The sequence below is a fragment of the Ornithodoros turicata genome, chromosome 4 (assembly GCF_037126465.1).
Source record: "Ornithodoros turicata isolate Travis chromosome 4, ASM3712646v1, whole genome shotgun sequence".
Taxonomy (NCBI): Eukaryota; Metazoa; Arthropoda; class Arachnida; order Ixodida; family Argasidae; genus Ornithodoros; species Ornithodoros turicata.
In genome coordinates, this window is record NC_088204.1 from 26,103,360 (window position 1) to 26,118,673 (window position 15,314).

General features: G+C 43.7%; 1 protein-coding gene across 2 annotated transcripts in view; it reads left to right on the forward strand.

Annotated features, from left to right (window-relative positions):
- Positions 1-15,314, forward strand: part of LOC135391362 (serine hydroxymethyltransferase-like) — a 29,536-nt gene that overhangs the window by 12,900 nt on the left and 1,322 nt on the right. For both annotated transcript variants that reach the window (XM_064621613.1, XM_064621612.1), the window contains exons 4-7: positions 1,271-1,483; positions 4,129-4,242; positions 4,338-4,460; positions 8,579-8,806. In XM_064621613.1, coding sequence (XP_064477683.1) covers positions 1,271-1,483; positions 4,129-4,242; positions 4,338-4,460; positions 8,579-8,806 — 678 coding nt within the window. The remainder of the gene's footprint in view (positions 1-1,270; positions 1,484-4,128; positions 4,243-4,337; positions 4,461-8,578; positions 8,807-15,314) is intronic.

Genomic DNA, 15,314 nt, shown 5'->3' on the forward strand with positions numbered 1-15,314 from the left:
AGTGGTGCTTGAGGTGTTCAATGGGCATTGGTTTTATGGCCGTGCAACAGCGGTATTACTATTGGATGTAGAAGTCGGGTGGGCACCTGGACATTAAGACATAGGAGTTGAGTTGGACTGAGCCTTTACCCACATTCTGTCCATGAAATATAAAATTGATGCGAGGGACCTAATAGACCAGTTTCCGCGGGTGACGTCACAAGACCGGTGTGGGCAAAACAAATTAACAGAGAGTCCGGCACAATGAGAATAATGTGACACAGTTTGCCAGAAATTACCATTCAACAACACCTGAATCAATCTGCAATTACATATGACAATAGGGAGTCTCGTTCGTGTGGTTGCCCACACAACAATGGCGTCTTTTGTTTGTAAACGGAAAGAGGCCTATAGAAAAGGAAATAATAAGTTGAGCACAATTTCTAAGAGCCACTCAGTCGAAAATCACAGGCTGGAACCAGTTAGGTATCGTGCTGGTCCTGAATGGTTTCGAATCTTGAATTTTATTGTCACATCGAATTAAAGTACACATGGACATAATATACAGGTCGAGGACCCAGGGGGAAACAACTCCCTGCTAAAGGGTCCTCCAAAGGTCCCTGCAGGTTCCTGTGGGTTTGAACTGGTTGCAGCTTTCCATGGGAGTCCAGCTGAGATGGTTTCAGCAGAACTGGAGTACATGCACAATTGGTTCAGGCTGAATAATACCCTGTTGACAGGGTTCCAGCTGGATCCATTAAGACTGGTTCCAGTTGGTTTCAGGTGGACCCATCTGAGCTTGCCTCTGCTTGGATTGGTTCCATAAAGCCAGCTTAAATGGAAACACTTGAGTTTCCAAATGGTTCCAGCTTGTGATTTTCGGCTGAGCTAAATCGCTACATTTTTTGCAATTCCAACTGTATGGTAGCATTTCTTTTAGTGGCAGTTTCTTTTAGCATCAAATGTTCCAAAATAAAATCCAAAGTACTGTTTTTTTCTTTTTTTTTAGTTTGAAGAGCTTCATTGTCATAGCAGACAGTGCACGTCGTGCATGAAGGAAGTGCGATCACCCAGTTCTTACAAACCAAACAATGAGAGCGTGTCAGTTAAAAAATAAACATTAGAGCTAGTTGTGGTGTAAAGAAATTTTTCTTCTAAGCGGCCACCCTGAATTTTGGATTCAGATTTTTCCCTTAAATACTTGATGACAAAATGCATGGTGTATGGCAACATTGCTGTGACTTAAAATAAGGATATAACTCAATTTCTGACATCTCTCAACTATTTTCAGGTGTAAGTTGCTACCCTCGAGACCTCGATTACAAGCGTTTCCGTGAGATAGCTGATGAAAACAATGCACTGCTTATGGCTGACATGGCCCATGTCAGTGGACTGGTGGCAGCACAAGTGGCACCTAACCCTTTCGAATATTGCGACATTGTTACAACGACGACTCATAAAACTCTCAGAGGGCCACGTGCAGGTCTTATCTTCTACAGGAAAGGTTGGTAGTCATTCTCGGATGTAATTAAGCTTAGACCTCTGCAAGTGCACTGTGGTCTCTTTTGACACTTTTATGATTTATATGGCATGGTCTAGGTGTCAATCAGCCTAAAGGCCATTAAGTCCTGCTGTTGTGGCATATATGCTGATTGCTGTTTTTTCTTTTTTTTGGTTGTTGAACTGTGCAGTTGAACCCAAATAAAAAAAGTAGCGTATTTACTCCCATATTGAACACACTCGCGTATTGAATGCATCCCCAAATTTAGCACTGAAATTGTGATACTTTTTGTTCGGCACATTTTAAACGCACCCCAACCTACGCAGCACAGCTGGATCGTATCGCGCAGTCACTCTTATCATGCAGTCAGGGAGAACAAGCGTGTGACGCCAGAGTGACGAGTGACTAACATGGAGCAGGGGGTGGCGCCAGGCAACCAATGAGCGGTGATCAGCGGAGCAGAGTTGGCAGGCGTACTTCGGAGTACTTGTGGTTTTGAAAGTGTGGCGGTTTGTTCTTGTTCTCAGCTGCACCTTTGTTTTTCTCAGCAACCAATTGACAAATGTGCAGGCTACTATTCATGCAAATATAAGTTGATGGCAATCAAGCATATATAGTACTGCATACGGAGGATCATAGAAATCATGATTCAGTCATGATCGATCAACAAACCGTTTAGAGATGACATCCAGTGGCTGTACATGGGGTGGATGACGACCAGTGACGGGCAGTACTTGAAGTACCAAGTACTCAAGTAGTACTTTAAGTACATTTCTGTGCACTTGTACTTTACTTTAAGTACATTTTAAATCGTGTACTTTGTACCACACTTAAAGTACTTTTTTCCGAGTACTCTCCCATCAAGTACTCAAGTACCCAAACTTGGACTCCAGACAAAAAATCACAAAAGAGTGTCAAAAATGCACCCTACTAAAAGTGCTAAAATGACAACAAGAAAACAAAAACACACAGATAGCGCTATCTGCGTGTTTTCGTTTTCTTGTTGTCATTTTAGCGCTTTTAGTGGGATGCAGTACCAAGAGTCCCAGTTTGACATTTTACGGAAAAGGATTTCTGTGCCGTTACAGAGCATCTTTGTTGAAGCAAATTTACTGTTGAGAGGCTTGAAATGTTGAAAAAGTATCAGCGGTTCTATGATTATGTAAAACGAATGGAATGCAGAGACACACACACATTATGACACTGCAACCGGCAGCGCACTGACTTGGTCAATTGTCATTTCAGTTCTCCCAATGCAGGGTTCTATGCTTTTTTATATTGTTTCCTTCGTTGGCAATTAATAATCGATTTATATCACAATGCGTGATTGCATTACACGATAAACACACTGAAAGACACACATGCTTTCATTTTGACATTTTACGTTTTTTTAATTGGTCATGTGGATTACATTGCTGCAGACCACAGTCATATAAAAATTGTGACTTACATTGTGCTTCATCCTTTTTTTACTTTCTTCATATTCTTTTTCTAAACATGTTGTACTTCAAAAAGCAGTATAGAATGCCCAGAAATATATAATATCCGTTGGCCTGTACTTTTGTTTCCTCGAAATTTCCTAGCCTGTAGCAGAAGATTAGTACCGGAACACCACACTAGGCGGGTGATCTTGGATCAGTCAGGGTATAATACATAATTAGAGCACAGCTGACTGATTACCTCTCTACATGTAACTGCAAATTATGTCATCTGATTAAGTTCATATTATGGGTTAGCACTTAACCTAGGACTTATGGCTTTAGAGAATTTGTCAAGAATGCTCGCTAAAGTTTTGCAAGAAAAGCAAGACACAGATACCAAACGGTGAAATGCAAAGTGATGCAAATTAAATTTGCAATGCACTTTATGCATACTTGAAGTACTTTGCCTAGTAGTTTGTACTTTACTTGAAGTACATTTGGAACTGGGTACTTTGTACTGTACTTGAAGTACTAATCACGCCAGGTACTTGGTACTTTACTTGAAGTATAATTTTGAGGTACTTTGCCCATCACTGATGACGACCACGGGCGATACAAATAGTTCGAGTTGGTCATTCAGGCGTGGGCCGTGATACCTCCCAACATTGTAATGGAAAGCTTTAAAGCGACCCGTATTTCATCCACGCTTCATGGAACAGAAGACTATTTGGCGTGGGAGAACTGTAATTTTCGATTCCGGTGAGATCGACTCAGATATATCAGAATGAAATAAGAATTTTAAGTGGTCCCTAAGTGTTTGGGTTCCAATTTTTTCCCACATATTGAACGAACCCCCTCAATAGTGCTGTGTCTCTGGGTAAAAAATGTGTGTCCTACATATGAGTAAATACAGTATGTCAAATGGTTTTAAATGGTCTGGACTTGACACATTATCATGAACTGTAGGGATAATGTATAGTAGATTAGTGGTTGCTGTGCTTTAATATAAGTAATATCACATACTACCTACAATAATTCATGTTGTATTTGTTTGCTTCAGCAGTTGAAGTGACACATGTCCACTAATGCACTTCTAGCTTTGCTAAGCTGAATGATGCACCGTTAAAGAAGTTATGTCAGCGGCTTCCACAATATTGGGCCTTTAGATCCTGAAATTCAGCAGGGCGCCATTCCTGTGGTATTTCTGTACCAATGTTTCTTTACCAGGTGTGAGGTCTGTGAGCAAGACTGGACAAAAGGTGATGTATGACCTTGAAGACAAGATCAAGCAAGCTGTCTTTCCTGGTCTACAAGGAGGGCCTCACAACAATGTCATTGCTGGTATGTTTACGCCATACACTTATTTTGTAACATGTTGTTGCATTCCTTGCCAATTGACAGCTGTAACATTGTGCATTCCTTACCTTTTTTGGCAGGCATTGCAACAGCTCTGAAACAGTGCACCACTCCAGAGTTCCGTGCATACCAGGAACAGGTCGTGAAGAATGCAAAGACCCTTGCCAGGGAACTCCAGGCATCTGGATACACTTGTGTATCTGGTACGATTTGCTAGAATACTAGGACAGTGTGAATACCCAGATAATTGGATACATATTTGATTTGTATTCCGAATCTAACATGAAATTGTATATTCAAATTTTGAATTGAGACAAGTTCTCTTTCAAACTGAATAGTTAAACCTCCATACAGTCAAACTTCTTTAGAACGAACACCTTTTAACGAAAAAACTGCTACAACAAATTTTTTTTGGTCTTGTCAAACACCCATAAGGCCAAATTTCGGACGTTTACAACAAATTTCTTTATGACGGGTATATCGGAATAGCGAAGTGATTTTTTTGTCTTTTCCACCACATGTAAAACTTTTACAACAAAATTGTGAGTCGGAACGACGAATGCCGCGCTGCCGCACAACATCCTTCTAGGAGACTGAATTTCCCCCTTTTCTCAAGGTTAACGCACCTGCGATAACGCATCCGAAGTAAGGAATGTGGCATGCCACTTCCCGGGGTGTATCATCACAAAGAGCGACTGGTAAAAACTCACTTGTGACCATTACTGTCAGACTCTCCCGTGATGTCATGCGCGATATGTACATAAGACGTGGAGCAGTGTGCCTATGTAGTTGCGAGCCTACACGGGAAAATGTGAGGCCCATCGACGACACGCAGTGAACTAGTGAGTGCAAAGCGGAAGCAAATTACCCTGGATAAGAAGATAGCAGTGCTGAGGGCTGTTGACTGCAGACACAAAAAGCGTGACATTGCCAACGACTTCGGCATTAGTACGTCGACGCTATCCACTTTTCTTATCCACTTCCACGATCAAGAACATGAACACCGTAGTATAATTCGGAGATACCACCCGTTCCCTGGACGCCCTTTTTATGTATTTCTTACGACACTGAAACATATCGAAACCGAAACTGCTCAATGTGGTACTGGCGACACCACTTGCCGGGGACGCCGAACCACAGTACCAAGCAAACAAATCCGGCGAAACGATGGGTGCATTCCTCCTGCTAACTTAGTTGCCTCGGATCCTGCTAACTTAGTTGTAAGAAGGTACCGACAATAAGAATTGTGTTTTGAATGTGCTAATACATGAGCATCTATAACATCTATCTCATCTCAGTCTTGGTTTAGCTGCCACGCTACAGATGCAAGACGTATGTGCTCTTCAGTCACATTTTCGGGCGTGATGCGATACCTGCTTGACGGACAAACTTCCGCTGCCACATAGTGAAGAATTTATGCCAGAGAAACTTGCGAAAGAATTCCTTGACTGTGTGGCAGCGGAAGTCTGTCCGTCAAGTAGGTATCGTATCATGCACGAATATGTGACTGATCCTTTGAGCACACTACCTTTTTTACTCAAATGCGAACAAGAAGCTGTACACTTAGAAATTTTGCGCTCCAGGTAGGTACCAAGCAGTTTTTCAACAGTATACTGCTTTTACAGTACACTACTACATAAAACTACGATTTTGTATTGCAGCGATATGATGCATATCTTCTTTAACAAATTTACTTTTACAACAAATTCTTTTTGTAGCCTCTGAGTTTTGTTATAAAGGAGCTTCACTATATAACAAAATTGGAAATTACCACACTTTAGTTTGGTAAATAGAATAATTTTTGGAATCAAACTTGTTGAGAAAAAATGGTCCAAGTGCCGACCCGCGCAGTCATTCTAGAGTACATTGTTTTGTCATAAGACTGGCTTAAAAATCCAAACGACATTCTTATTCTTGAATATCATGAAAGTTTTATTGAGCACAAACGTGATCGCTGTATTTACGGTATCATTCAGGAGCGTATAAAAAAGTTTTGCCTGAACAGTTCTTTCTGATGCAAGCACAAAATGTTCCTGACTCGCAGATAGCAATATCACTTTTCTTTTTGCACTTGGACACTTAATTGATCATCGCAAGTTTCTCATCAACTGAAAAAGCTTTTAGTTTTCGGACTGCATTAATGCAAAAGAACCACAGGAAACAGATTGAAATACAGTAGAACCTTGTTATAGTAACTCTGCTTGTAGTAAAACTCCGCTTATAGTAAAAGAAAACTGTGGTCCTGACTGAATTACTATAGACCCAATGGTTTCATTTTCTGATATAGCAAACAAAAAAATTCCAGGGTACCGCTTATAGCAAAGAGCGGACACTTAGAATGTGGGTTTCTGTCGTTTCCGTACGTCAAATCCTGCCATGCCACCACCGCCTTCATATTTCCAGTGCCCGGTGCGTTAATACGTCTGGTCGTTAGGCATATAAAACCACTAACATAGTCTACGCTATCTTTTGTTCGATCTGTCCCAACATTCTTTATATAGGTGAATCCGAACGAAAGCTTCATGAAAGGTTCTGGGAACATCGTTGACTCGTACATTTAAAAATTTGTGAAGGTATCAGCAACCACCAGATAACCTTGGTTTCTAAACATTTCTTGAATCTCTGCCACACTTTTGATAACATTCACGTTGTTGTTCTCTGCTCAGGTTTCCATTTCACAAATGCGCGAAAACGGGAAGAGAGTCTCCTGATACAGTCAAACTCCTTTATAGCGAACACCTTTTTAACGAAAATACCACTACAGCAAATTTTTTTGCGGTCCCGCTGGAGCCTATAGGCCCAATAATAGACATCCTTTTTAACGAAAATACCTTTACTGCGAATTTTTTTTGCTGTCCCCTGAGTTTCGTTGTAAAGGAGTTTGACTGTACATTATCTGAACACTACCCATCCAATGGGCCTAAACAAAAGACTGGTTTTAGGCTTCTAATCAACTGTCGACCGGTGTTACACATGCTGCCCTAGTTAACACTGTCACGTGCAGCCCCTCAGCGGGCTGGGCAGTATGTTTAACGTCCTCCGACACTAGCTTTCTGTTTCCCCCTTTTCTGATGAAGAGCATCCGCTCGAAACGTCAAGCATCCTAAGTATATATCCCACTTTTTTTCCCCTTTTGGGGAAAAAAGTGGGATAAACTTAGGATGGGATGGGATAAACTTAAAGTGGGATGGGGAAAACTAGTCCCGGTTTTTACTCTTACTTCTAGAGTGGCCACCGCTATCTGTTGACGTGGCTGACTCTGACTCGAAGATTGTCATGCTCGCAAAGTTTATCGCTTTTGGGGCCACCCAACGCGTTGCTTATGGTGCACTTCACTGATTGTTCAATAATTTCTTTCTGTATGTCCTTGTACGCGTCATATAGTACCCACTGTGCGATGACCCCTGGAAACGCCTTTCATATCTCTCTGGTCTGTATCCGCACTCAGCTGCTGGCCAATTTTTTGTAAACCGCGCACACGTTTGTTTGAAAAGGGTTGTTAATGAAAGTGTTGAGAGGCTGCAATACCACTATCAGTCCTTCAAGGATAACCACAAAGTCATTGTTGGGCTTTTTCCACTGTTCTTTCACTTCGGCGGTGAGTTACCAACACTGCAACAACACTGACGGCGTATGCACCGTTCAGCACTGCACCATTCAATCTTCCAGTTGGTTCCTTTTCTGGTTCATGACAAAGGGCAGCGACTAGAAACAATGCATAGGAGATGCGTGGACGCTTACCAAAGATGTCACGTGAAACAAAATAAATCCACGTGCAACAGACCAGACCCATGAAAAGCTGGTGCCAACAAGCATGGGCGCGCTTCGGCCGCAACTGACCGGTAGAAAGCTGGTTAAACCCAATCACTTCCGGTGTCATTTCGGAGTTAAATTAGTGTAATACCCAAAAAACATCTGGCCCTATGTGTACAATATAATCATTCAGGATGTCTACCAGCCTGCAGTACCTAGATAACCGGGAACTATCAGGGAATTTTGATGCGACTGGAAAAGTCAGGGGCTTGTCAGGGAACTAGACAAAAAGCAGCTGACATCAGGGAAAATCAGACATGTGCTGTGACGATGTGCAGCAAACGGTGTGTGCCAAACAGTGGTGAAGTGTCCACGCCACAGCAACGTTGCTACGAGTGGCAGTTAGCCAATACGACAGGCAGGAAAGTAAGGCAGCCTACCCAATACTCAACAAATGACCTCTTTTACGAAGGATGTGGTTACATCTTGCACCACGTATAGGGTTGTGTTAATTGACTGCAAATCTGGGCATTAAAACATATTTCTGACATACAGATTTGTCTTTCAGGTGGTACAGATAACCACTTGGTGTGGGTGGACCTACGTCCCACAGGGCTCAATGGGTCCCGTGCTGAACGAGTGTTAGAACTTATATCTATTGCGTGCAACAAGAACACTGTACCAGGTGACAAGAGCGCTCTGAACCCAGGCGGCATTCGTTTGGGTACCCCAGCACTCACCACCAGAGGGCTTCGGGAAGATGACATTGTCACTGTAGCGAAGTTCATCCACAGAGGTAAGAGACAACGATCAATTAGCATGTTGCTTTTAATGGGCAGTACAACTGTTATACTCAAATTTCCTGCCGTACACAATCTGTATCTGTGCATAATCCTGGTTGGCACAATCCCGCTGGACACGCCTGCGTTGTCCACACTTCACATTTGTGATACAGGTTTTCATTTGACGCTGTCCAGTGAGAGCTTGGCACAATACCCACTGATGTTTCAAGTTAAAGGAAACATTGGTTCAGGATGTCTGCTTCAATGAAATTCATTTGAAACCTAATGCCATTTCAGCTGTCCCGAAGTTTGTCTGTGTTGAACGAGGACAGCTAGTTGGGCAAGTTGTCTCTGTTGCTTTCTTTGTGCAGCCCGCCACCATCTTGCCTGCCCGGAACCGGCAGTACGAATAAGCGAGGGAGAAAGGGAGCCAACGCTCCTTGAAGTGCGTAATCACGTTTGCACATGGGACATGTGTCCTGATTGTTGATGTCACCGAGACTCGCTTTGCCCACACCTGAGGGTGATCAAAATCTCTGCCTAATTGCGATTGTGTGCGATGTGGATCCTGTGTCAGTGCGTTTGGGGTATTACAATACAGCATCAATGTCCTGAAATTTTCAACAGCAAATAACAGTGATGTCAATTGTTAATAAACATCTTGACAGTTCTGAAGAAACGCACAGGAAACCAGACAAGGGCTAACAACTGGATTTATTCAAGGACAAACAACTGTTAAATAACCTCCCCAGACCCCTGGTGGCAGGTGCCTGAACTTCAGAAAGTCCCCTTTCCTTCACCCTGAAAGCCAATTCACGCTTTCTAGGTTCCTCCAAAGGGCTGCTCATGCAAGGGGGCTGTTCTGGGGGACTGAAAGGGGACTGCCGGAAGTTCAGGCTCGTGCCATCTGGGGAGTGGGGAGCTCATTTAACTGTTATTTGCCCTTGAATAAATCCAGTTGTTAGAAGGCGCTTGTCCATGTTTCTGTGTTCCTGTGTTCCTTTAGCACCGTTGAGATGTTTATTGTAAACCACCTAGCCCAGTTTTATTAGTTGTCAATGTTTGCAATTGTTCAAGATGCAATTGTCAATGTTTGCATCGAATTTTTGTAGGAAAAAGACATGTGTACACATAAATTGGTGGTTGGATTAGGATCCAAGCTTATGGGTAATGCTTAAGGCCTCTGGTTTTCTGCTGCGGAAAATTCAAAATTCCGCCTCACAGACTTGTAATTTGCAATTTTTTTTCGGCAAGGAGTCAAGAGCTGCTTGAAATGAGAAACACACTATTTTCTTGGATAGTGTAGAAACAAAAATATTTTATCAAATTACAGAAGCACTGTTGTGGCACAGCGTTACATGATATTTTGTGTTCTCCTCTGACAGAGAATGCAGTCTGTTACCTACAATCATTTTATACCTGCTGAAAGATCTTTCAGCATCTGCAGAGTTTATAGGAATTGGCAAGTACTTGATTGCAATAGACGCTAAATTTGGAGCAGGCACCCTGATTCCATTCCAAAACCCAATTCCCGTATTTATTCACATAATTTGTGCACATTTTCTCCGAATCAAGGTCTGAAAGGCTGGGGGTGCGGAGACCGGACGGGAACGTTCATTACGATTTTCAAACGGCATAAAATTTCAAAACTTTAGCATGCCGGTCATATAGGCTTTCAGTAGAGCCGATATTGACGTTAATCACTGCATTGCGCGAGCGCAGTCACTGCATTCTGTTCCAAAACCCAATTATGTTGAAGGCTTGTGGAGGTGGGCTGATCTGCTTAGGCACTGATGGAGCCAAGTCACGGTCCACAGACTTCAGATAAAGTAGCTGTTCTGCCAGGAGGTTTGCACCTTCTGCTTCTATGGGTGGAATGTTCTCGAATTCTGTGAATTCCATGTGACACAAACTTGGCCTGTATTGGGTCCAAGGCTCACATGCTTTTGAAGAACTGCCAGCTCTCACTGTTTTGAAGGATCACTTATGCTTTCTGAGCTGCATGCCTTTTTTTAGCTTTTCTCCCACGTGGATAGCTTCTTCGTCTTCTACTCCTTCCTGCCTCATTAAGGCAACATAATTCTCCAGCGATGTGGCTTTATAGCCCCATAATTCAAACATGGCATTGAACACCTTGTGGGAAGGCAACTTGCTGACCCTCAGCTGGCCCTCAGTAGACTTGCAATCTTTTTGCCAAATACTGCTATGCAACAGGTAGAATACTGGAGCTCTTGCTGAGATGAGCACAAGAGCACACTCGACTCTTTGAATGCCCCGGCGTGGGGCTTACAATCATTTTATACCCGACAGACCGAGGGTCTGTATCTGCCCCTTCCCGGCAGGGAAAAATCGAGAAGGGACCACGCGCATTGTCAAGGTTCAGGTGTCCTAGCGTGCACAACGTTGATGGCTCGCACCACAGACAGATTGCACACGAAAATTCACGTAGTGCTGATTGTCATTGACATTGATGTCTGCCGCGTGTTACTGTCGTTATCAAACAAGAAGCGTGGCAATATGTATTCGGAACATGCGGCAGGAGGTACACGGATACACGGGCTGTCCGTGCGAAACGAAAGCATACTTAGATCAAGTCATGCGCGCAACACTGTTGTAAACATAAGTTCTCCGTGGTCACGTGCAGAGGTGCGCGTTTGTCCTCACGAGCCTTGCCCTCACCTAAATTTTCTGGGAGAAAAATTTTCGTCGCCTCACCTCACCCCAAAAATGTTTTTCGAATTTTTCCTCTCCTCACCTCAATTTTTTAAAGCTATTTATGTATTTGATGTGACGTTCACAGGGATTGCAGAATCTTCATCATTAAAGTTGCATTGGCTTTGAGTGACTGCCAATGTAAATGCATATACCTCAAGCGTGAGTGCATACAGCGTGCGGCACGAAACGTGTCATTTGACCATTATAAGAAAGCGGCTTAACGGAAAAAATATGGGGTAAACAACTTTCTTCTGGACATTCAGTTTGCCACCAAATAAAAATAGTTTCATCAATTTGCCATTGAAATAAATTTAATTTCCGAAATTGAACTCGTGAAATTTCTTAGTCAATGTAACGTTTTTTTTTTTTTGCTGGCAGATTTGGCGTAATCAATCGCAAAAAACGCTTCGTGGAACGACTGTTATACCCGTAAAAATTGCGCGAAAATTGAGGTTTAGTGGTGGGTATGCGAACGACGCACAAAGTTGGGCGTCAGATCAGCGGCGAGAGAGGAGGGCAGTCCCCGAGCAGGTGAGAGACAGAAGCTGCGAAAAGAAGGAAAGATATCCCGTGTACGCGCCGAAAAAGTTTTCATAAAGTGCGCGTTCATAAAGTTTTCCCCTCCCCTCCCCTCTCCTCTCCCCTCCCCCCTCCCCTCCCCTCCCCCCTCCCCTCCCCTCTCCTCTCCCCTCTCCTCTCCTCTCCTCTCTCCTCTCCTCTCCTCTCCTCTCCTCCCCTCTCCTCTCCTCTGTCCTCTCCTCTGTCCTCTCCTCTCCTCTGTCCTCTCCTCTGTCCTCTCCTCTGTCCTCTCCTCAAATTTTTAAAAATTCTTCCTCACCTCATCTCACCTCAAATATCGTAAAGTGAGGTGAGGATGAGGAAACGCTCACCCTCGCACGCCCTCGTGAGGGTGCCCACCTCTGGTCAGGTGTGCCTTGGAGCACTTGGGAGCGTGTGCAGTACACACATTTATCTGACAGTATTTTGTGTGAGTGTGCAGTACTTCTCCTGAGATGCTGCGTGTCGTAGTAACCATCCACATTGCGCCAATTGTGTCCTTCGACCCAATTAGATTTCTGCAAACTTCCATGTGAAACCAAGAATTTTGCAAAATTTCGAGCGAAAGATGGGATTTCTGTGAGCTTTCGCTGAACTGCGGAAAGCTGGGGCCCTAGTAATACTTATGGCAATATAGTGCTGTTGCATCTCCCACAGCAGTCTACAATCGAAACCAGCAAGGCTTATGCCAATGCGCGTGTAAAACTTGACAGTTGAGAACAAGATGTCACCAAAGCCAGTAACTTCTGAAAGCTTTACCATTCTTATTTGCAAACTGGGGACTGTTATGGTCTCACAACGCAATGTAAAATCCTTATTTTACACATCTCACACGAGCAATCTATGATGGTAGTGATACTTTTAATCAAGTTATTTTGGTGGAACACGTAGAAACAAATGCATCTGTGGATGCCTCTGTAGTTCGCAGGAATGCAGCGTTACTGATGTTGATGGTGCACGAGGGTACTAAAATGGGGTTGTTGCTGTGACATCTTGAGGTACAAAAAATGCAGCAAGATAAATTGAAAATTTAACATGGACAAGAGACAGGCAATGCAGAGCACAACGTCATTGATAGTGTAACATTTTGGCAGTGCAGTATAATGAATTTGCATTACTGGGGCAGTTAGGCGGGCTGCAGTTTTCAAATGAAACCAGGGCCCGCTTGCACGAAACCTTCCTAAGCGTAACACTTAACAAGTGTTGCACTAACGCGTTAGTGCACTAGGTTTAGGGTTGCAGTTAAGTGGCTTGCACAAACACTTCGACGAACGCCCTAAGTTAAGTGTTCTCAAGTGGATTGTGGCTACGAGCAGTAGCAATTTTCGGAGGGCTCTCATTGGTAGAAAGAGAACTTCCGGAGTTCATCCCAGGAATGGGCGTAAGGGCGCGCTGCACCCAAGGGGGGGCGGAACCGGGAGAGGGGGCAGAGTCACGGGAGGGGGGCGTGGTCGCTCCAAAATGAGCCAATGAGAGCGCGCCATGGGGAGCGGGCATTTCGGCAGCGGTTAGAGGAGCAATACAATGTAGTGGGCGAAGTCTCGCGCGGGGCTTTGGACACGACTTCCGGAAGTGTGGTGGCGCTCGGGGATGATATGCAATGCCGAGAGAAGTTGCGGTGGCGCTGTAGGCGAGCATGGTGTTGAACGAAGGATCGTGGTATGACTTACCTGTTAAGATCGCGTGCGCCTGCTCGGTGTCGCCATCGGAGAGATCGATCGTTTATCTGGATCGTTTTGACCGTGCGCGTAATTTACTAATTTACGGACTGCTGTGACTTGTGGTGATTTTTCCCCTTTGACCGTGATATCCGTGTCTGTAATTCACGGAGGTATGGTTTCATAAAGTGAAGACTGCTGGTCGTTGAGCATCCGTAATCCGTTCGCATCCGTAATATACACGTCCGGATATCAAGGTCAAAGAAAAAAAAAGTACCGTAATTTCACGCGTATTAGCCGCGGCTTATGCGCGATTTTTTTTTCTCACGGGCGCTCTGCGGCTTATCCACCGGTGCGGCTTATCTGATGACTATTTTTTCCTGGCATTTTCCCGATACGCCGGTTTTAACTAAAGGGCTGACAGTGTCTCTGGTACAGCACCGCCTTGCCGATGCACGAACAGTGCGTAACAGGGACGGGTCCACATTCGAATAGATTGATCTTCCTGGTGCATTCCTCCAAGCAACTTTAACGAAAGTGGTGACAGTGATTCACGTCTTCTGGAAGACCACTGACCCATCAATCCATGAAAAACGCCCAACAAGGGCACAATCCGATCTTTGTAGAACTCTAGAGCTGACCTCTTTTGTGTTACACTATGTCGGCCCTAGAGTATGGACCACAAGGTTTGTGACCTTCTCTATGGTCTCCTTTGTCGCGCAAATCAGTCTTCTCGTATTGCACGCGGCTTATCTGCGAGTGCGGCTTATCTGCCAGAAAATTTTCAAAACGTTCCTAAAAACGCGACCTGCGGCTTATCTGCGGTGCGGCTTATACGCGTGAAATTACGGTAATCACAAATCACAACGACCAGCAGTCTTCACTTCATGAAACCGTACCTCCATGAATTACAGGCACGGATATCACGGTCAAAGGGGAAAAGTCACCACAAGTCACAGCAGTCCGTAAATTAGTAAATTACGCGCACGGTCAACCCACAGCTTAAAAAAATGATCCTTGATTTTCAAGGCATAGCCCAGATTTCTTGCTGATGCATATGTCTTATGTCCATGAACTTGTCCTGCTTCCTCCTTAGTGTCTCGGGTCAAGCTGCCTTTTGCAGTGTACCTATACCACCACTTTCCATTGGAAATAAAAATTAAAAATGGCCTTCCGCTTGCCTTGATTCTGCCTCCTGCAAGAATCATCATTACTGGTTTTGCTACTGCAGTGTGTTCCAGAAAACGTGTCATTGGATAATAATAATAATAATAATAATAAAAAAACTGCACCACCCAGAATCACGTGGTCAATGATGTTTGTTTGTACTAGGTTTTTGCCACCTTCTGATGTGAATGTCATCTAACTTAAGTTTTATGTCAATTTTTATGACATATTTATTATGAATTTTATGAAGTGAACTCGAAAATTTGCCATGTAAATGTCGCTTTTTTACCCCACCATTGTGAACGCGTGCCGAATTTACTCAAGTTCATGGTAATTGACATGGATATTGAGGAGCTATCCATTTGCAAAAAATATCCCAACATCATGCGTTTGGGAATGCAAATAGCCTAACGTTCGACGACTT